The 23,366-nt window shown below is 43.1% G+C and overlaps 1 protein-coding gene across 1 annotated transcript in view; it reads right to left on the minus strand.

The window, feature by feature from the left end:
* Positions 1-23,366, minus strand: part of POLR1A (RNA polymerase I subunit A) — a 64,055-nt gene that overhangs the window by 35,813 nt on the left and 4,876 nt on the right. Inside the window, exons 2-12 of the mRNA XM_032771550.2 lie at positions 21,533-21,737; positions 19,371-19,520; positions 19,187-19,294; positions 17,101-17,186; positions 16,877-16,986; positions 14,265-14,351; positions 13,400-13,502; positions 12,806-12,968; positions 9,923-10,096; positions 9,555-9,677; positions 7,049-7,276 (exon numbers count right to left, since the gene is read on the minus strand). Coding sequence (XP_032627441.1) covers positions 7,049-7,276; positions 9,555-9,677; positions 9,923-10,096; positions 12,806-12,968; positions 13,400-13,502; positions 14,265-14,351; positions 16,877-16,986; positions 17,101-17,186; positions 19,187-19,294; positions 19,371-19,520; positions 21,533-21,737 — 1,537 coding nt within the window. The remainder of the gene's footprint in view (positions 1-7,048; positions 7,277-9,554; positions 9,678-9,922; positions 10,097-12,805; positions 12,969-13,399; positions 13,503-14,264; positions 14,352-16,876; positions 16,987-17,100; positions 17,187-19,186; positions 19,295-19,370; positions 19,521-21,532; positions 21,738-23,366) is intronic.

The raw sequence follows: 23,366 nt of genomic DNA on the forward strand, positions 1-23,366 counted from the left end.
CTTTATGGTCATATCCGAGCACCTCACAGTCTTGAACACATTTTTCCTCGCAACACCCCTATGAGGTAGGGCAGTGCTATTCTCCCCCTTTTACAGGGGGAAATCTTAAATACAGAGACACTATGTCTAAGGCTACCATTAGTCATAGGTATTTTTAGTAAAAGTCATGGACAGGTCAGGGGCAATAAACAAAAAGTCAGGGCCAGTGACCTGTCCATGACTTTTACTAAAAATATCCCTAACTAAATCTTAGGTGCTGTGGGAGAGGGGGCACTCCAGCGGATGTGCTGCTCTGGGAAGGGGGGCGGCCCATGGACCCGCTGCCGCTCCTCTGTGTGGCAGGCGGCCTGGGGACCTGCCACAGCTCCTCCGGATGGGGTGTGGCCTAGGGACCCACTGCTGCTGCTGCGAAGGGGTGGGAAGAGGAGGCGTGTGCAGGGCAGTCTAGGGTGCTGCTGCTGCTGCTCCTGGACTGCTGCTCCGGGACAGAGCCTGAGACCAGCTGCCTGGGAACACCGGAGCAGCAGCTGGCGTGGGCTGGCTCTGGTGCTGCCCCGGCTGCTCGAGCAGCACTGGGGTCAGCCACACCAGCTGCTGCAGGAGTCACGGAGGTCCTGGAAAGTCATAGAATCTGTACTTCTGAGAAAGACTTGGGCCACGTCTAGACTACGCGCCGTATCGGTGCGTTAAAATCGATTGCTCGGGGATCGATATATTGCGTCTGATCTAGATGGGATATATCGATCCATGAGTGCGCTTATATCGATTCCGGAACTCCACCAAACCCAATGGAGTTCCGGAATCGACATGGCGAGCCGCGGACATCGATCCCGCGTGGTGAAGACGGGTGAGTAAATCGATTTCAGATATTCGACTTCAGCTACGCTATTCTCGTAGCTGAAATTGCGTATCTAAAATCGATTTTACCGCGTAGTGTAGACCTGGCCTTGCAGCCTTAACTATGTCACTTCCCCCAGGTCACACAGGGAGTCTGCGGCAGCAGAGGAAATTGAACTCAGCTCTCCTGCTAAAAGAGCCATCACCCAAGCCTAATGCTATGCACCAGGCTATACTACACAGAGCAAACAAATATGACACCAGAAGAAAATGTAAGCATCCATCATGAAGGAGGAGATACACGGACAGTTATATATCTGACCTGAGTGTATTGCTATTTGCTTCTAGGTCAGCCAGACTAGTCGGCAGTAATAGCCAGCTAGCTACTTTGCATCACTGCTTAGGATTCAGCTTGAGACTTCTTGAAGATCTACAACTTGGCCCAAAGGCTGCTTGCTGGAGGTGGATATTACTGTCTATGTGGCAAAGGTACTGCTCTTCGTATTTGCAACAATTCAGCTTGTTTCTGTTTTAAAAAAACCTCTATGTTAAAGAACATTATACGAGCTCTCAGAATCTTAAGGTCTTTCATGAATTAAGAGCACCATTCTATAACACAAGTTCCCAAACAATGGTATACTGTGAGTCCCCAACTCTATTTAGGATAGAAGACTTTCTAATACAGATGTGGTGATCCTCTTTTCAGTCTTTCATCGCTTCAGTCGAATAAGATATTCAGCTAATGCTGAGAAAAGTTTAATTTTCAGGCCCCAATTCATAGGTGCTCTTTTGCCATTTCCAACATAGCAGCAAAGAGCCAATTTCAAAGCATGCCCAAAGTAAAATCTGAGGGGTCAAAGAAAATGCTGGTCACTCAGGTGTGAAAGCCATCTCCTGGAAATACTGACAGATATGATGTACCCTGTTCAAATATTTGTGTCCCATTTCAGTATAGGTGCTAACAGCGGCTACCTTTCTCCATCTGCAAGTCTTCTTCTGAAAAGAGCATGAACATCAGTTTCAGGATTGCATATCAGAGGGGAGATGGACATCAGAGGCAACAGCTCAAACATCACATTTATGTAACAGTAACCTGAAATGTAGAAAGTGGAGCTCTGGATTGGGAGCTAAGAATTCCCAAGTTCTAATTCGTACTCTGAAAGTGACCCTCCTCTGAAGAGGCTCATCTCCTTGTGTCACTGGTTTCCCCATCTCCTTTTTTTTTTTTTTTAAATTGGAGATATACCAATCTCTGAGAACTAGAAGGGACCTTGAAAGGTCATTGAGTCCAGCCCCCTGCCTTCACTAGCAGGACCAATTTTTGCCCCAGATCCCTAAGTGGCCCCCTCAAGGATTGAACTCACAACTCTGAGTTTAGCAGGCCAATGCTCAAACCACTGAGCTATCCCCCCGCTCCCCCCCCAAAATGGGGATAATACTGACTTCACAGCAGGGTAGAAAGATTTAAATCAAAAGGTACTTTAAAATTAGTGATGTAATCATTATTTAATCCAGCAAACAGGAAATCTTATTTTGAATTTGTACCTTTTAGTTATTTTCCTAAAGAAAGGATCATTCTCATGTAATGGTAATACCAACCAAACAAGTTGCAACCAAATGAAGCCACTACGCTGAATTTGGTACTTCTTTTTGCTAACCAGGAGGATATGTTATACCCACACAAAATGTATTTAAGCAGTTCTATAGCTTAGCATACATTTATTCACATTCTTAATTTTAATTCAAGTACAAAAACAACTTTTTAAAATTGTTTTTATTATTTAAATAAGCTAACTTAAATGTGCTGGATACATAAGAAAAAAGTTTATCAAAACATATTTGGCACGTAAAAGTGATTTACTAAACAAAAGAAGTATTAAGTGTAGCTAGGAAATTATTGGATTGTTCCCGGTAACCATGGACCAGATTTTCAAAGATACTCAGCTGCCTAATGATACAGATTGGGTTATAACAGGGTGGTCTGTCCCCTTAGAAGGGTAGTAGGGATCATGGCCAGTCACACCCTGTTCATGACATAGCCCCTTTAAAGAAAAAAGTGATTGAGGGAAAAGCAGAGTAGCTGAGGAATAAAGGCCTGATGCTGATAAGGCAGCTACCTACTGAACATGATAAAACTAGGTTCTCTCAACTTTGAATGAACTAGTTCAAATGAAGGAAATATTCTCTCTGCACTTGGCTTGCTACACTGAAACCAAAAGTACCGAAGTATTTACATTTTTTCCAGATAAGTATCAGCATTTGCTCAACTGTAAAGATTGAAAATAGTGCACTACAAGACATGATATATTTATAAAGCTTGAGTTGAACTCAAAAGATAAAAGATGTTTTCCCTCTGATTTTATATAGATTTTAAAAAACAGCACCCTTTAACCCATTAAAATTTGAGAACTCATATGCAGCATTTTTAATTTATTTAAATGAAGCAGCATTTTAAAAATGTATTTAATTTATTTGAATAGCTTATAGTAAGTTCAGATTTTTAGGCTGCCAGTTTCAAATTTAATTTTAAACAGGTTTATTTTTAAAAAGTAAACTGTATTTGATTTAAATCAAACAAATCTGATATTTGATTTTTTTTAAATCAGGTTTTTTATTCACCCTACTTCATAACAACATGGTGAAGGTTTATTTTAGGTCTATGAAGGGCTTTGAGCTAACTGGACTCACTGAAATGCTAAGTATTAAATACTGTCTTATGGGCACAGGAACCTCTGTCAGAAACATGTCAGTAGAAGTAAAAGATATCAAAATAAAAACATTCATCACTTGTACAGCATTTTTTATCTAAGTAGGTAAATACCCTTTTGTCAACATTGAGCCTCAACACCTGTAATAGGGAAATATTATATGAACTTTACACATGGGTTGAACTGTGGCATACTGAAGCTAAGGCCTGGTCTACACTACGCGTTTAAATCGATTTGAAGAACGTTAAATCGATTTAACGCTGTACCCGTCCACACTACAACGCCCTTTATATCGATATAAAGGGCTCTTTAAATCGATTTCTGTACTCCACCCCGACGAGAGGTGTAGTGCTAAATTCGATATTAACATATCGGATTACGGTTAGTGTGGACGGAAATCGACTTTTTTAGCTACGGGCGGTATCCCACAGTGCACCACTGACCACTTGGACAGCAATCTGAACTGGATGCAGCGGGCAGGTTAACAGGAAAGCCCCGCGAACTTTTGAATTACATTTCCTGTTGCCCAGCGTGGAGTCTGATCAGCACGGTTGGTGATGCAGTCTCAACTCCAAAAGAGCTCCAGCATGGACCATACGGGAGTTACTAGATCTGATCGCTGTATGGGAGACAAATCTGTTGTATCAGAGCTCCGTTACAACACGAAATGCCAAAGCGTTTGAAAAAAAATCTCCAGGCTACAGAGCTGCATGACAAGTGTACGGGAAGCCAGGACTCAAATGGATGCTCATGATGAGGGGGTACTGAGGACTCCAGCTATCCACAGTCCACAGCAGTCTCTGAAAGTATTTGCATTCTTGGCTGAGCTCCAATGTCTGTAGGTTCAAACACAGTTGTCTGGCATGGTTCAGGGAATACTCCTCAGTTCTCCCCCCACCCCCACACGTGAAGAAAAGGGAAAGAAATCATTTCTTATTTTTATGCACCCTTGTGCATCTGAATGTGACTGGTGACGCGATACTGCAGCAGTGAGAGCAGTATCGCTCCTCTCCCTCGCCGGCGGTAGCGGATAATATGACTGATTTCCGTCTGCTCACCATCAGCCGTGAGTGCTCCTGGCTTTCGGCTCAGGTGAGGCTGGCGGCGGGCGCTGGGTAACAATGGGTATGATCCCAGTTACTCCAGTAGATGGTACGGAACGGCTGGTACTGTCTTCATCATGCAGCTGGGGGTGAAGCTTCATCAGCCCCTCCTTTCCTGTTTGTAAGAGTTCCGTACTCCCTGCTAAGGTTCATAGCCCGCTGGAGGGCTGCCTCACCCTATCTTTATTCACTAACAGTCTGTTCTTATTCCTGCATTCTTTCTAACTTCATGACACAATATGTCGTGTGTGTGTGTTGTTTGGGTGGGGGGCGGGGGGGCAACTGCCCACGGCTAGGCAGGAGGTTGCGAGCGGAGCGGAAGCAACGAGTGGGGTTTGTTGCAGGGGCACCCTGTTGAATACGACACGGCGCGCTTCGTGCCCGCTCTCTGATTACACTGGTTGCTCTAATTACACCTTGCCCCTTATTTAGCGGGCTGACTTATTTTAGAAACATTTAAGGGAGGATTGACTCCAACTCCCAAGCAAGCTCATCCATTTTCTTTTGCCTTGTTCGCCCCCGGCGATTTCAGCCAGGGGCACTCATCGATTCGCCGCGGACAGTTACCGAGAGGGAGAGAAACGTCATTTCAGTTGCCAAGGTTTCTCCGGGCAGAGAGTACAGAACGCGGTTGACCATTCTTGCATCATTGCAAAGGCAGTTGAATGCTGCGGTTGTAGCGCTGGGAGTATGCCTCTCTCTCCGCGCCATCAATACACTTAGTGGCTGCCGGAAAAAACAGACGTGAACGGGCTCCTGGTTGCCTCTCTGGCTCTGCCAGGGCAAACCAGGAAAAAACACGGCGTGAAAGGGATTGTCAGCTATGTTTCCCGGAAGAAGGAATGTCTGGACGACATTTCGAGAACCACCCGCGGACACTAATGCTTCAACCGAACCAAGGGGCGGGGGAGATGCGGGACTATGGGATAGCTACGGAGACGAGCTACCACAAGGCCGCTTCAGAAAATCCGACGTTAGCTCGGCCTGATGCACAACGCCGAATTACTGTGCCTAGTGTGGCCGCATGAAATCGAATTTATAATATCAGTTTTATAAAACCGATTTTAGCTAATTCGATATTATCCCCTAGTGTAGACATGGCCTAAGTGACTTACACAAGATCAGACAGTGAGTGGCAGAGCTGAGATTAGAAGACAAGAGGCCTAGCCTGACAACACTGTCTATATCATACTGCGGCTGCTTGGCCTGAGCTAGCTCTGCTAAAAAGAGTATGTAGCAAGGACAGTAGATTGAGTGTATACCCAGTGGTCTAGGTGGGTATGTACTCAGGTGCTTAGCCTGAGCTGCCACCTGTGCTACCCTGGTTACACTGCAAGCATGGGTGCATCTACAGGAGCTGGGAATCACATCTCTCGGGTGAAATGGAGACCTAACCATAGAAGCAACTCATTTTTCTGACTAAACAAGATATCCTACTTTTGTTCTTCCCTCCTCCCTCTACACTCAGCTGAGCATAAAGAGGTGTAGACCCTCACCCACAAAGGGCTGGAAACAATACAGGCACATTTAGGACAGTCTAAAATGAAGAGTTACTATCTGTGGGAAAACACTGGAAGAAAGACATGCTGTACAGCTTTGGTCACTAAGACAGTGACGGTGGAGCAATGAAACAGCTTCCTCTAAGCGTCTCTCAAACATTAAGTTAACGTATCCTTTCAAACAACCCTGTTAAGTGTTATCTCCATTTTACAGATGGGAAACTAAGAGACAAAGGGGACATGAGTCATCCTAGATCAAAGTCTGAAGGAGCATGCCACTGAAATCAGACCTCGAAATTTGTGTCTTAACAAGGCCATCCTCCCTCTCACTTGCTACTCTGATGGCAGTCTCAGCACAGGGCAAGGTCTGAATGTTCCAGGAGGCTGAATTCCCCTCTTGCCATTAGAGGTAGTCTTGTCTAGGTCGCAAGCTAAATCATATCATCAGAACAAGAGGAGACTCCTGCACTATTGCTGCTTGGGCTGTATCTATTCTATGGGTATGCAGAACTACAGTTGTCAGGGTTGTCAGCATGGTATCTTGACATTAAAGTATAATAAAGAAAAGGATGAAAAAACAAAAAAGTTTCATGTCTAACAGAAAACGTATTTCACTAGCTAAATCCACCCAGCCCTCCAAGAGAAGCAGCATTCGTTACCTCTACAGGATTGAGAAGTCATGAAAACACCAAGAATTCAAGTGAAATGCAGGAAGGAAAAATTCCCTGAGCCTAGAATTTGTTCATGTCTCCTCAGACATCCACATGAGCTTGTCTAGCCACCAGACTCAAAAGGTGAGGTACCTGGAACATTGGTCCATCTTCACTTTGTAACCTGCTTCAACAGCCCCTATCTCCAAAAAACTCTTTACCTTGCTGGGTTGGGTTTGCACAGTACTCACAATTTTCATTCCTGGTTTTGGGGCTCCAGTGGAAGGAGTGAGGAGCTGCTTAGCTATGGCTTCCCTCTGGGTCTGGCTGGTTGCACTCAACACCGTACGTGACCCGTCTTCATTAACGACCATGGAGGCACCAGGGTGAACATTTGGACCATTTATGACAGCCTGCCTCAGTTCTTTGACATTCCACGGAGTTACTGGCTGAGGGTAAGTCAATTTGGTAGCAAATACCTAACCAGGAAGAAAAATAGGCACAATGATCAATGAACAAGGCACCGATGAACAGCAGCCAGTCGACAGAAGAGTTTTTATTTCCAAAAGGTGCTGGGCACTTGGAAGAAAGATGAGGTGTGACCCAGCCATTTGTCCTATCTGCATCCTAACCCACATTATAATCCACACCCACCCTTTAGGCCCCACAATACTGTTACCATCTCCTTAGAATCTATGATATAGAACCTTTGATTTACCAAAAGGTATGAGGGCAGATCCAACATATGATTTTTTAAGTTTTGTTTTAAATCTCATTATATCAAGACATTTTTTTACAAGTATCAGCAGCCTCTAAATAAACCATTTATTTATAATCTTCTCTCAGCTCTAGTAAATCAAACTAAGTAATTTTTTCCTTGCCACATATCAGTCACTGCAAAACAAAATAACTGGTTGCTGGATTTAGGCTTAAAATGGTACTAGTGACTCAGAATGACAACTCCAGAACCACACATGGATGCAAACTAAGAAAAAAACTGAAATCCAGAAATATCACAGTGACAGAAACTGCAACTCCATGCAGTATTTTTGGGGACCAATGTATTTAATTTATAAATGGCTTATATAGTGTTGTGTTCTTCTCCATGGGGAAGAGTTATCAGAACTCCTTGCCAGAACTAAAACCGGTGGAGACCGATTACCCCTGTGATAGTAAACAAGACTGGAGAAGCACCATCTCTTGGTTGGTTTGCTTATACTAGTTCAGGCTGGGTTTCTCAGAGACTAGGAAAACAAATACAGGGCTTCTTGTATAAAAGGATGAGCTTGAACTGACTTGTGGTCTTCCTTTCAGTTCAGCAAATGGATAGGACCTTTTGTCCAAGGAAAGGCTTTGCCTCTTGCTGCACTGCTGGAAGGGGCATGGGCCTACCAGAGTCCCCACGTGAAATATGGGCGATTTCTGGTGTATGTGTGTAGGAAACAAATATATATTTTTTACACAACGTTATACACCTATGTGCTTTCCTCTGTTAAGAATAAATGTACTCTGCTGAGTCACAGTTGTGTGGTAACTTGTACATGCTGGCAATTCACTGTTCATAGCCCAGAGAGAGAAAGCAACATATAGGAGTTGGCCTTTAGGCAGACTGACTTGCTGGGGATAATCAGTGTACAGCAGGGCGCTGTGCAGCCTTAAAAACACTGTTCAGAAGGAAGTGGGTACACAGGTACCCGCCCACAATCAGGTGACAGTTGAAGGTCTGAAGTCTTGACTGGGTGCCCCTAGAGAGGACCCAAAAGGTGGTATGCAAGAGCAATTACCCCAAAACTGGGATATTTGCCAGATTAAAGAATTTTCACTTCTAACAAATATATTTGTCCCTTCTTTGTGGTTTCACTATGATAAATGGGAAAATTTATTCCTTCTCTGTTGTTTCCCCTCATGACGACAAGTAGAAAAATCCATTAACTGAATAAATATACACACACACAATTTTATTTTCCAAAAGCGAACAGCTGATGACAAAAGAAAAAAAATGCATCAGTCACAGATCCATGAGTCTTAGATAGTGAAGTGAAAAAGACGATGTTATGAGAACAGCCCAAGTCTCTAAGCTAATTAAACTCCATAAGCAGGAGCAAGGGAAATGTGATCGAAGTAAAAAAAAATTAACAAATCACAGTAACACCCTTCCCTATAAGCTTTGTTGCACAGGCTGAGAATTCCAGCCACAGTCATTAGCAGAACTTTCAGGTCTTCAGAAGTGCCAGCAAGAGCTTCCTTTCAGTAGTTCTCTCTTTGGGAGGAAACTGCAAGTCAGTAGGGAAGGAATTAAGGCAGCTTTGCAACAATGACTCAGCACACTACATTTACCTAAAGCGTGGCACAGGCTGCTGTGATGTTACAAAATGCAACATGCAAAGACCAGAGACAGGAAAACAGGAGCCGAGCTCTACTTAAAGCGTTCAGTGGTTGTCAAGCTCCCATGACCCAAATTCAGACCTTTCTCCTTCCAATCTCTTTCCCAGAGGCAGTATTTAGTATAACAACTGGCAAATTTTCTGGTCTTCAACTATCTTTTTATTAACACAGACGTAACCATCAGATTGCATGTAAGGGGAATCTGCTTTGCAGGACTATGGAGATATTGTGAGAATGAGGGGATGTGGGGCAAGAGACTGGATCAGTCAGCGAACATACAAATTTCAAATTGGTAACTACATTGTCAAATACTACACTGCAATCCCACCTACAGGCTTGTCCTAACAAACATAATACTTTATTTTCCCTTACCATAGGAATACCAATCTCATTGGTAGCAATGTACATGTCAGGACAAATGACTGACCGAGCAGCGTAATCCACGCGTTTTCCCATCATGTGCTTACGGAACAGTCCTTCCTTCTTCTCCAGTATCTTTGAAAGTAGAAATTAAAAGAACGATAAAACAAAAAAAATGCAGATGTTACAAATATACTGTATCAAAGTATCCGAGTCATTCAAACACGCTAGATACTATGGTGATGAGTGCCATGGAAATGCTTACAAATTAAACACAACTACTTCACTTTTTGTACTTATTCCCTTTGTGCTTCCCTCTATAGCTGTCTCTTACCACATGAAGCCTAGTGAAGTCCGTTTGAGACTCCGCTGACACTCACCTGACGGACACCAGGGTATTTTTCTGTCATTAGTTTGTCCATGTCACTGTCGAACACAATATTGACATGGCTCTGAAGACGAATCCAAATGTTGTACAGTTTATCTGCAGTGCTCTGTCCTGAGATCATAGCCAGGACTGAACGGTCCAGTGATTCCAACGGCTCATCTGTCACCTGTAGAAATGTACGAGAACCCGGACTTAAAAAATTCAATTCCTGTTTTACCAGCCTTGTGTTTATGGCATTAAGCTCTCAAAGGAAATCTCAGCTGAAACACTCAGTTTTGTCCATCTGATTAAAGTTAAGAAACCCAATGAATCACTAACAAGATAAATGTTACTTTTAGATTATCTCAACATATTGCCTTGGGCTGTTCTGTTACCAAACCTCAAAAATTAAACCAGGTCAGGTCTCGTCAGCCTCTGGATAGGAGACTTCCAAGGAAAACAATAGGTAACACATGGCGAGAGGGATTCAATAGTTGGTAATCAAATAAGTAGCAGTCTCCCATCTGAGTCAGCATTGAGTGAGTGACCCAACAAGCTGCTAGGAGCCACCAGAATACTGGGAGGCACCCTCTTTTGGATAAAAATAATACAAGATCCTAATTTCTCACAATCATTAAAAACCGTAAGCCATTTTTTCATAAAGTATTACAGTCTGTGCCACAGCCAATTTCCGAACACAGTTCATTACATGCTTACCTCAAGCAGTTTCAAATAGCTGAAGAAGCAGCTCCCCCTAATGGTGAAACTCAGTGATTAAAGTAATTTACAATGCCTTTAGTGATGCTATTGCAATGAACGTAAATCAAAAGGAGTGTTTAGTTTAGCTGATGCCAAGCATCAGACCTCCTAACATACAGCAAGCCTGGACTATATACACTGGGAGAGGGGCACTCAACTGGATTACAGTTTATTTCTAGTCTTGCTTTTTTTTTAGGTTTAGCATGTTTCAAACTGGAACTGGGGAGTTCCTCTCCCAGCTAAAAGGTGCAAAGGTTTCTTATCTGAGGATGAGAAACGCAGAACATCTTTGACAGAGACCCAGGACTGTAATTTATCATATGTTTGTACAGCACCTAGCATAACAGGGACTGACCTAGTTAAAGCCTGTAAGTGCTACCTCAATCTAAATGTTAAAAAAATATAAAGCAGGGAGGGATGGCTCAGTGGTTTGAGCATTGGCCTGCTAAACCCAGGGTTATGAGCTCAATCCATAAGGGGGCCACTTAGGGATCTGGGGCAAAAATCAGTATTTGGTCCTGCTAGTGAAGGCAGGGGGCTGACTCGATGACCTTTCAAGGTCCCTTCCAGTTGTAGGAGATTGGTATATCTCCAATTATTATATTACATTATTTATATATATAATGGAAGTAAAATATTTGGATGCCACTCCATAGTCAGGAGTGCAACTATAAAGGAGAGAAAGGCCCTTATGCAAGTGCTGGGCATACCATGGTTGCAGCTAAAGTGGCTCACATGTTAAATTCAGAAATCATCGACACAGGGTTTCCCCAGCATCAATATGATCCAACTGGGAAACAACATGGGTCTGGACGTTTCAGAGGGTTGGTGACTGGATATGGAGCTTTCCACTTCTAGTTCACCCATGCGAAAATAGTTTAGGTCAGCAGTGACTGAACATTGTTACCAACTAATCCAGAGATGGGCAAACGACAGCCCACATCCAGCCTGCGGAACCATCCTGCCTGGCCCCTGAGCTCCTGGCCAGGGAGGCTAGTCCCCGTCCCCTCCTCTGGTGCCCCCTGTCCCCCACAGCCTCAGCGTGCTGCACCGCCAGCGCTCTGGCCTGCTGCTCCTGTCAGGCAGCATGAGTGGCTCCAGCCAGGCAGCGAGATTCTGCTGCTCTGAGCATAGTTAGGGGATGGGAAGTGGGGGGCTGGATAAGGGGCAGGGCGGTCCCAGGGGCAGTCAAGAGGGGGCAGTTGGATAGCTGTGGGAGTCCCGGGGGAGTGGGGTTGTCAGGGACAGGCGGGTGGCTAGGGGGCAGGGGAGTCAGGGGACAGGGGGTTGGATAGGGTGGAGGTTCTGGGGTGGGGGGTCAGAGGACAGGGAAGAGTGGGGGTTGGACAGGCATGGGAGTCCCGGGGGGCCTGTCTGGGGGTGGGGGTATGGATAGGGGTCAGGGCAGTCAGGTGGATTGGATGGGGGTGGGGTCCCAGGGGGCAGGGCTCTCAGGAGGGGACAATCAGGGGACAAGAAGCAGGGGGGATTGGATGGGTCAGGTGTTCTGAGGGGGGAGAGAAGTGGGAGGGGGCAGATAGGAGGTGGGGGTCAGGCTGTTTGGGGAGGCACAGCCTTCCCTACCTGGCCCTCCAAACAGTTTTGCAACCCCAATGTGGCCCCCGGGCCAAAAAGTTTGCCCACCCCTAAACTAACTGGTATTTTGCAGCCTGTGTGAATTAGCTGATGCCGGCTTAGCTACTAATGGGCCGTACCCACAACAGGACCTGCTTAGCCTCAGAAGCTGAACTGCCCCTTACCCACAGTGGTAATCCCACTTCCTGCATCTCAGCAATGACATATGTTCACAACAGCATGGCAGAAACTTCTACTTTGATGGTCTGTGCAGTACCAACCGAGTGAACTAGTGGCCCATTCTTTCATACACACCAAACATTCACTTTACTAATAAATGTGGAAAAATCAGCAATAGAAGTCTGTGAGCAAAATGCATTCCCCTTGCAGCAGGCTTCCTTGGGACAACAGCACACAAGCCCAGCCAGGTAGAGACCCTTTCCAGTCATAAATGGCCTGCTGACCCACTCTATGATCTTTATTACAGAAATTTTAATGAGAGTCTTCTTGAATTTTACATTATTTTTTCACTTTGGATACTCAGGTACGCAGCAGCTCTTACCTTCTGGATTTCATTCTCTACAAGCTTTATTGGTTGACTTTGTTCTTGAGCCATGAAAGCCAGAAGCTTCCTTATTAATTGGACATCTTTCATGACAGCCTGCAAGTTCACAGTTTGACCATTTGTAAACATCTGGTCTCCGAGACGATTCACAGGACGATACCTAAGGCAGGTAATACTCATTATACAGGGATAAAGCCAACAAAAACAACCTCCTGCCTTTCCCCCTGCCATCTTCGTTGCATTAGAAATAGCAATGTGAACTAATAGTTCCCTTGCAACCTTTACAGGCAACATTGTCATGCCAAAAGATCACTCCACTTACAAGAAATTCCACTGGTACAAACAAGTACATATTATCATAGAGTTACTATAATAATTTGGAACATTACTTGTAAATAGCATTTCAGTCCTTCAAGGAACTTGGTGAAAGACATCTTTAATTATTATTATTGCGATTTTTCCTGAATTACATTGCTCTTCTAACAGTGTAACAGAGCAGTACCTATACCCTAGGAGTCTGCATTTCTGACTTATGCAAACAGTATGTGCTAATAACTAATTTCTATAAAGTTTCACAAGAAGATTTGTTACCTTGAAGGTGGAACCACAAGGAGATCTAGAAAGAACACATCAGGGCTGAATCCTGAATTCTCACCAACCTCCAGACCAGAGAAGAGGTGATTTAGAAAGAAACCTAAGTAGCATAATCAGAGAAAACACAAAACTTGAATTAGGTCTGCTGTACTCTAGGCATTCAAACTCACAACTGCATTTGGTGATGGACTAATGGCATTTAACTGGTTTAAATATCAAGACCAAATGCTAAATACAATGGCATGATGCCATTGGCATCCATCACACATGACAACTTAAATTATTTACTAGTCTGTTATTTCTTGCCCTTATGCTATACCAACTTTCAGGATTTTGTTTTATATACACATGTCCTTGGGTTCCTATTATTTGCTATAAGAGGGAGGAGGTTTTCTATTACAAATGGCCAACTGAAAACACTTCTAATTAACCTATCACTTAGCAATATCCTATCTGATTTTCCACATCTCCCCAAAAAGCCATATGAGCAAATGTCAACGTTGTTTCACAGGATATTATGTTCCACTCCCTCACGCCACTTGGTCTCATTGTGTATACAATATATACTAGACCTGTATTCCATACAAAAACAAAACAAAACAACCTTATAATTAGAGAACATTTAGGTTGTAAACCAAAGAAATACCAGAATTTAGCTCGCCTGTATAATCCTATTTCTGCATATGTATTATGATACAGATTTTTAATTTAATCCCCAATTTGGATTATTATGCTGGGCACTGTACAAACAAAGTGAAGAGATAATATCTGCCCTGATAAGTTAAAGATGAAAGGTAGGGGATAGGGATACAACATATAAACATTGAGAAATATGAAGTAGCTTTGGTCTAACAATAGTTACCTTCATTCTTCCACAGAGCCACAATGTGATCTTTGGCAGTGATGGGTGTCAAGTACCCTCTTTTCCCCAACTGAGTCTCATCGATAACTGAGGGGCGAAAAAAAATTATTTTGATATATCTCCTTTGGATAGTAATTGTGAAAAAGTCAACTGCTGTTTCCAGTTAAAGGAATCGAAAGGAGCAAATCAACAGAAAACACAAAAGACTGAGCACCATTTGGTGTCATCTGCAAGAGCGCTTTATTAATGCAACCTATGTTCCGGGGAAATCAAGTCAAGTAAACCAACTGCTTCTCCAGTAAGTAAAATTAAAATAACATATGCATATGACATGACAGTCTTGCTGCTGGTCACAGTTAACAGAACTGAAACAATTAAAGCCAAGTTTGACATATAGAGATTAGGAGATGTGTACAGGTCCAGATTAGTTAAACAGGAAAAATTTACCAAAGGGAAAATGTATCTGACTTCACATGAAAGATTTTCTTTCTTCAAGTAATAAATACACAGATCTGGTACAACAGAGCTACAAACTGCTTGCCTGCTTTGGGACAGAGCCAGGATCTGTCAGTCACTGGCAGCAAGGGAATGAATGCCCTGGCTCCAAAAGGTCCCTTCAATTGTGACAGCTCCTACAGCCAGAATTCCATCTTATTTCCTAGAGACTGTTAACACTATACAGTGGGGGAAGAAATTAAACAATACTTTCTGCTACTGTTGAGCATAGGGATAATTTCCCCCAAACAAATTAAACCTGTCTTAAGATGCCCATTTCTCTTTCTATTATGGATGACTGATTCCTTTGTCTCCAGGGTGGGCCAGAGGCATGGACCTTGTTACTCAAAAAGAGGAAATTTTCAGTAAGCTTACATATTCTTCTTCATACTGAGGCCCACAGATCAGATCCAATGAGATCTTTACAGTAGTGTGCCTCCTGGGAAGGAAGGCAAGATCGTTCTTTAAAGACGTATATCCAGAAACAAAGACAAGTTAGATGCCCTCTATCTTCCCCCTACAAAGGCACTAAAACCTGGAGATAACTTCTGCCAAAAATATCGTTGTCTAACAACTGGGTGACCAATAGGTAGAATTTAGTGAATTTATATGGCCACCTAGCCCACCTCGTTACAGCAGATATAAGACTTATCTGCCATGAGATTGTCTGGGCTCTTAAAAACTGGCCTTTGATGGCTGATAGAAGGAAGCATATTTCTTGAATATGCTTTGAGAATGAATGCTATTAAGAATCTGAGGACTACTTGTCTGACCTAGAAGTACAATACTGCATCTCATCAGAGAAAGCTCTCAAATTTGGAAACTCACTCGATTAAAGATAGCAGCTACTTTAATGGCTAGAAAGTATCATCCACAGGGGTTTAACTAGTGGCATATGGACCAGAATGAGGTCTCAAAGTTGTGCTCTATGGCCTTGTAGGAGTGAAATCTGAGTAGTCACCCAAAGGAAATGTTTAATGTTGGGAATTGCAAAAAATACCCCATAATAACACACACTCTTGAACATGCAGAGAATAACAATGCAGAGTTTTGACACTCATCCACCCACATTACAGCCCCTTGGAAGGAAGTCAAGTTAGTTTCACTTATTTTATCATGGTAGTTAAATCAGGGTCTTAGCACCAGTCAGTAGAATAAGCTGTCTGTTGACATCCTTTTAGTGTCTAAGAAAGGGTTAATCATCAAGTCCATTTTAAACCAGTGTGGTCCTGGACAGAGGATGAGTCTTTCAATAATAGACCTCCTCTGTGAGAAAAATATCAGGAGGTCCAATGCTAGGCTAATCAGGGCTGAGAACCAGTCTCTTCAGCTTAAACAGCACAAAAACAGTATCACTGATATCCTTTTATCAGTGTCTTTGGTCCTAAGGAGTAGAGAAAAGACACACAGCAGAGGCCATTGTCAGCTCTTGAACACTGTCACTTTACATCCCTGGTCCTCACATGCGGAGAGACAACAAGCTGCTTTATTGCAGATGCAAAGAGGTCAACCAGCAGCCCACCAAACTGACTAACGAGTGAAATTTCCAGGTGCGGGCTCCACTCTGCTTAATCCAGCTTCTGTCTTGTAAACCATTCTGCCTTGATGTTCATCTCTGATGTACAGTGCATACAGAGATAGGAAACTGCTCTTCCCATGATTAGAGAAGTTTATTTTCTCTGTGGGATTAATGTTTTCTTCCTAGTTTGTTTATAAAATCCCTGGGACATGCTGCTTGTCACGACCAGAGAAGACTTGTCTATGGAAGGAAGAGATCTCCAAGACATTGATGAATCACTGAGTTACAGTTGGTGAATGCTTGTGATTTCTCAGCCCGCTCTCTCCCTGAAATCAGCAGCAACTCAGAAAGCAAAGCCAAATTATTGAGCTGACTTAAGTCAGATATTTGAAATAAAAAGCTAGAATTTTCCTCAGAAAATCTCTGCAGCAGGGTGGGCTGGTTAAGCACAGAAAACTGGAGGAAACTTTTAGGTCTGGCTGTGCCCCTGAGTTGCAAGCATGCTGAAGTGCCCGTTGCAGTTGATCTGTGGACCTTAAGTAAGTTGAAAAATACAAATATTATACTACTATTTGCACAGAACAAAAATATATTTTACTTGCTGGTTCCTCCAAGATGGCCTCTTTGCCAGACTTCTGCTGTACCACAGTGGGATAGGTTACTGTCAACTTGCTATTGTGCTCTTTCCTTACCAGAGATCTTCTAGATCTTGAAGAAAAATAGAAAAAACAAAAGCCAGTTTGCGATATTCAAATAACTATTTACATTGCAAGAAATAAATCCACAAGGCTACTTGCTTTCTCTGCACACAGTCATACTTACTTGCAGTTTGGGCATCTTTTTGAAGTCATATGCAGTTTCCAAAACTGTGCAATCAGTTTACTCCTACACTCACACACATTTTTTACCTAGAAGGGCGAAAAATAAAACAAACCCCAAAACTTTAAAAATGACAAAGTGACAATCAAAGCTACAATTTAAGAAGAACACACACAAAACAAATTTTATTTCTAATGCTGAATAATAGCAGTTAATTAAATTTGCCTTAATCCTTTAAATTCATGGCCTTAATCATCTTAATCTTCCCTTCAACTGTGATTCTCCCAACTTCTCCAGAGACCCAAAGATTCCCCAGGCTTTTTTAATCCACCCTGTATGTGGCTAACAATCTTTCAGACGAGAATAAATCGTTGGGATACATTTTGGCCAGACTGACTGATGGAAGACGCTGCCTGACACCTAACTGGGACTGTGTGCGTGTGTCTTGTCTTCACAGTGCTCCTGGTACCTGGTGGCTTAGAGAATGGGCCAGGAAATTAAATCTAGGACTTTAGGCAGTGTTGACATTAGACTTTTGAAAGGTCCTCCCCTTAGTGCCTTAGTCCCAGCGCTGCTATGCTGATGCAGAAACGTTAGTGTAAACAGAGTAGTGGTGTTTTTACCATGTTATGTAACCTGATCGTATGAAGTCATGTGAACAGAAAAGTTCTGTGAGAACCTACACTGCTGTCAATGGCAGTCCGACATGCAGCAAGATTGCAGGATAAGGCACCTGTAAGTATCCTATAATTAGGACTGGTAGGAGAATACATCTCAGTCCTCAGAAACAGACAATGTGTTAGCATTTTAACTGTCACAATAAGGCTTTGCAGTTATACCCCACTCCCTACTGAGGCTGACAGGTAGTGGGGTGTCAACATTTCCATTATGCTAGTTTCACTGTTTAATTCTAAACCAAAGACTACACTAGTGGGTCTTCGCAATCAGAAAGGCTACAAATTGAGTGAAAGCTTTAATTGTGTAGAAAACTGAAAAATTTGTGAAGCGGCAGTAAATCTTCAGAAACTGCAGATTTTTCATGCCAAAGAATTTTTGTTGTCATAAGAATGCATAAGAGCTTCATTATAGCAACATTCCTTTCACACGGAACAAGTGACAAACTCAAGAAACAGTGTAGGCAAATTACTTTACCTCATTATAGCTATTCCGTGGCTTGTTCACACAGGCTATCCAAAGATATTTAGATACATGCAAAATATTCTTGACTTCTTAAAAAGGACCTGCTACAGCCTCAAGTACATAATATTTGCAAGATGGCTTTGATGACTGTTAGATTAATCTCATTTACATAAGTATCAGAGGGGTAGCTGTGTTAGTCTGGATCTGTAAAAGCAGCAAAGAGTCCTGTGGCACCTTATTGGAGCATGAGCTTTCATGGGTGAATACTTACATGCATCCAATGAAGTGGGTATTCACCCACGAAATCTCATGCTCCAATTCATGGGTGAATACTCACATGCATCCAATGAAGTGGGTATTCACCCACGAAATCTCATGCTCCAATATGTCTGTTAGTCTATAAGGTGCCACAGGACTCTTTGATGCTGTCTTATTTACATAATTATTCTCAAAGCACTATCAAATTATTTCCCTTCACACGTACATACAAAAGGACACACACCCACAAACAACTCTCTTTTGGGGTGGTGCTAAGCTTATGGATCCAATGGCAGCGCCACTATAAACACTTGCAAAAAGAACAGCAGTACTTGTGGCACCTTAGAGACTAACAAATTTATTTGAGCATAAGCTTTTGTGGGCTACAGCCCACATAGAATTCTATGCATCCGAAGAAGTGGGCTGTAGCCCACGAAAACTTATGCTCAAATAAATTTGTTAGTCTCTAAGGTGCCACAAGTACTCCTGTTCTTTTTGCAGATATAGACTAACACGGCTGTAACTCTGAAACCTATAAACACTTGGACACAAGTCACCTTTTCTCCCTCTAAAACAGCTGAATTCACAACTTTGGGATAAAATCTGGAAGATACCTGACCAAGCTACTTATTTAAAGAGGTACACACATGCCAAGCCTGAGATTCCAAGAAAGATCACTTATTCTACTCACATGTGAGCACTGATCTCCTAGTTGATTATTTTGTAGTATTTCATTCACATGACGATTTAACTCCTCTTCAATGTCCAAACCAGATGCATCTGGGTTTTCATCCAAAAACTGAAAGACAGAGAAAGAGGAAATTAGCATCATCACACCTTTACAATGCTGCAAACTCAAACAGGAGGAAACCTACCCTATTCAGGATGGCCTCAAGATCACAGACTGCATGAAGCAACCCCTTCTCCAAGACCTTCAGCTGGCTAAGCAATAGGTGAACCACAGCTCGAGTACAGGTCAGCAAGTGACAGTTTAAACATGAACCTCGGATCAGAAGGTATAATTTCTGAAAAGAAAACAAAAATTAGTCTGGAAGATTTAATGGTGTGGAAAACAGAACTACTGGAGGGAAGCTGACTCGTTTTAAGGAAAATGCCAGTGTTATTTGGAAGACTGAAGTTACTTGTCAACAATACAGAAAGTCTCTAGCTTTCAAACAGTGAAGTGTTTCCTTGAGACCCTGAGCCCACTCATAAGCGCCAGCTCTCCCTCGACATCCCGGACAGCAGCAGAACGGTTTCATTTTATTTCTATTCAGGTTCATATACTATACCCCTCATCATGGCATCTGAGACTCTATGCCCTGACCAAAGAGAAAGAGACATCAAGAGGTAGCATCCTGCTTCAAAACAGCTAGTAAGGTTCAAAGTAAAGGACCTTTTAATATTCATAAAAGTTAGTTTGGGGAAAATAGCCACCCACTGATTCTGTAAAATGCTGCAGCTAATTCAAAGATGTGAGACTTCGGCCATGGACAGCACTTCCCAGGATCAGGCACACATGGAGTGCCCTCAAGCTCTGCTGAAATCAACAGGAGTTGCAGCAGTTCAGCATCTCTCCTCAGGCACTCAGAATATTGCAAGATGTAGCTCTTAGGGCTTTCCTTCACTTGGATATTTACCTAAACACCTATTCCAGAATTTTGGACTAGTTGATTTGGTATCAGTCCCTGTGTGATTACTCTTACTCCACAATACTTATTTAAATAAATTTCCAAGTGTAGACAAGCCCTTAGTGTCTGTAAAGCCCTTTGAGATCTTTGGATAATAAGCAATATAAATTAAATGCTAAACTGAAGTATTATTACTCATTTGTTTCATTCACAATGCTTTCTCATCAATTTGCGTTTAACTAAGGCAGATCTTACAGTAAATGGTACCATTCAAGTATTATGTTCTCAATACTTCATAAATAAGGCTGCGAGACTGTCACAGAGGTCATGGATTCTGCAACTTTCCAGGACCTCCCTGCAGCTGGCAGGTGAAACTGACCTCAGGTCTGCCCTCCCGCCCCCGCCACACACACACACCTGAGCACCAGTGGGCACTTCAGAGTCCCGTCCATCCCCACCAGCAGGTGCCCTGGAGCCTTCTGTCCCCCAGCACCACCTGGAGCAGCAGCAGGCACCCTGGAGTCCCTCCCCCCGGAGAGCCAGCAACCACCCCACCCCCTGTCCCCCACCCCACCCCCAGAGCACCAGTGGGTGCTTCGGAGCCTTTGTTCCAACCTCTCCAGAGCACCAGTGGATGCCCCGGAAACCCCTCCTCCTCCCATCCTCCAGCACACACCCCAGAGTGCCCCACCCCCCAACCCCTGCAGGCGTCCCCGGAGCCCTCCAGATTTTGTCAGATGTATATAGTTCAAGTCATGGACAGATCATGGGGCTGTGAAATTTTATTTATTGCCCATGACCTGTCCTTGACTTTTACTAAAAATATCCATGACTAAGTCTTAGCCTTAATCATAGAAAATGGCATTTGCTTGCAGTGAATTTGTTACAGTGAATTGGAGTGAAGGTCTGAATGGTTTAAGTACATTTCAATGGACTTTTACTCCTCTTATAGTGAAACTTTCATTCTGCTTATGCTGAAATTTCATTCCATCATAAATTAGTTCTACTATATTAATCTTCTCTACCTGTTCCCTGGCTAAGCAAGGAGAGTGGGTGAAGACATTTCTACTGCAAGGTAGGGTGTGACCCTTGGCTCCTCATTTTCCTACAGTTTCTTCTATGAAGTGAAAAAAAGTTTGGCTAGTCTTACTACAGATGTTTATCATTGTAAGTGAAGGTATGGCAATAGCAAGTCGGAAAGAGAGGGAGGAATCATTTGACTATTACAGTGAATATATGTTTAAAATTATTTTTGATAGACGACATTTCACCAGAGGATTTTTCTGTATCACTACCTACTGAATCCTTAATATTCTTCCAAGATCACTAGCTATGAAAGACCTTTGACTACTAGCCAGTGAAGATTAGTTGACAACATTAACAAATTCTCAACAGTATATACGTACATCAAAAAATAGAGGATTGTAAACAGTCAGTGGCAGATCTATGTGGCCTAGGTGTCCTGGGCAGTTGTTGAAGTCTTGCATACAAGTAGTACACACTTCTTTGGCATCAGGTGGTCCCAAACACAAATCATACAGTCCATTTACTGCTGGGTTGCCCACGTTATCTAGGTAACGAGGGTTGGTTATGGCTTTTACACTTAGTTTCCTGAAGATGGAAGAAAAACAAGAAGTTACATGTATGATGGCAGATATCATTAACTTTGTATATTATTTGCATAAAAGTTAGGGAAAAGGATGTCTTCTTCCTCGCTGTTTATTTTTTTCATTTGCCAGTACTCTGTGCATACTCAGTGTCACTTGTTTCTCTGTATGCCTCCCTCCCACCCACCCAAAAAGAGAGCAGTCTTTGTGGCACTTTAGAGACGAACCAATTTCTTTGCACATAAGCATTTACGGGTTATAACCCACTTCATCAGATGCATGGAGTGGAAAATACAGTAAGCAGGTATAAGATAGTGACAAGAAGGTGAAAGTACCTACTACAGAGAAGAAAGAAAGTAACAGAACACCATAGCCATTACCTACAGCCCCCAGATAAAATCTCCCCAGCACATCATCAAGGATCTACAACCTATCCTGAAGGACGATCCCCCCTCTCACAGACCTTGGGCGACAGGCCAGTCCTCGCTTACAGACAGCCCCCCCAACCTGAAGCAAATACTCACCAGCAACTGCACACCACACTACAGAAACACTAACCCAGGAACCAAGCCCAGCATCAAACCCCGTTGCCAACTCTGTACACATATCTATTCCACTCACACCATCATATGACCCAACCACATCAGCCACACCATCAAGAGCTCGTTCACCTGCACATCTACCAATGTGATATATGCCAGCAATGCCCCTCTGCCATATACGTTGGCCAAACCAGACAGTCTCTACGCAGAAGAATAAATGGACATAAAACAGACCTCAAGAATTATAACATTCAAAAACCAGGAGGAGAGCACTTCAATCTCCCTGGACACTCAATAACAGACTTAAAAGTTGTCATTCTTCAACAACAACATAAAAACTTAAAAAACAGACTTCAGTGAGAAACTGCAGAACTGGAATTAATTTGCAAACTTGATACCATCAAATTCAGCCTGAATAAAGACAGAGAGTGGCTGGGTCACTACAAAAAATAGTTTTCCCTCTGTTAATACTCACACCATCTTGTCAACTGCCAGGAATGGGCCAAATCCTCTTTGAGTGAATTGGCCTCATTAGCACAACAAAGAGTAATTTCCCCTCCATTGATATTCACCCCTTCTTGTCAACTGTTGGGAATGGCCAACAACCACCCTAACTGAATTAGCCTAGTTAGCACTGACCCGCCACACACACTTGGTAAGCCAACTCCCATCTTTTTATGTGCTGTATACTTATACCTGCTTTCTGCTTACTGTATTTTTCACTCCATACATCTGAAAGCTTATGCCCAAATAAATCTGTTAGTCTCTGAGGGCTTGGCTACACTTGCAGGTGTGCAGTGCTGGGAGATACAGTTGTCTTCATACAGCTGTGCAGGGACAGCGCTGGAGTGTGGCCACACTGACAGCTACCAGCGCTGCAGTGTGGCCACATTTGCAGCATTTGCAGTGGTGTTGGGAGTGGTGCATTATGGGCAGCTATCCCACAGAGCACCTTGAGCAAACAGGAAGCTGGGAGTTTTAAAAATTCCCGGGAGTTAAAGGGCAGGTCAACCGCTACTGCCCTGCCTCAGTTTTGAACGATGAGCAGAGTGGCTGAACAGGCATTCTGGGATACCCTCCAAATACCTCTG

Source organism: Chelonoidis abingdonii, chromosome 5 (assembly GCF_003597395.2).
Source record: "Chelonoidis abingdonii isolate Lonesome George chromosome 5, CheloAbing_2.0, whole genome shotgun sequence".
Classification (NCBI taxonomy): domain Eukaryota; kingdom Metazoa; phylum Chordata; order Testudines; family Testudinidae; genus Chelonoidis; species Chelonoidis abingdonii.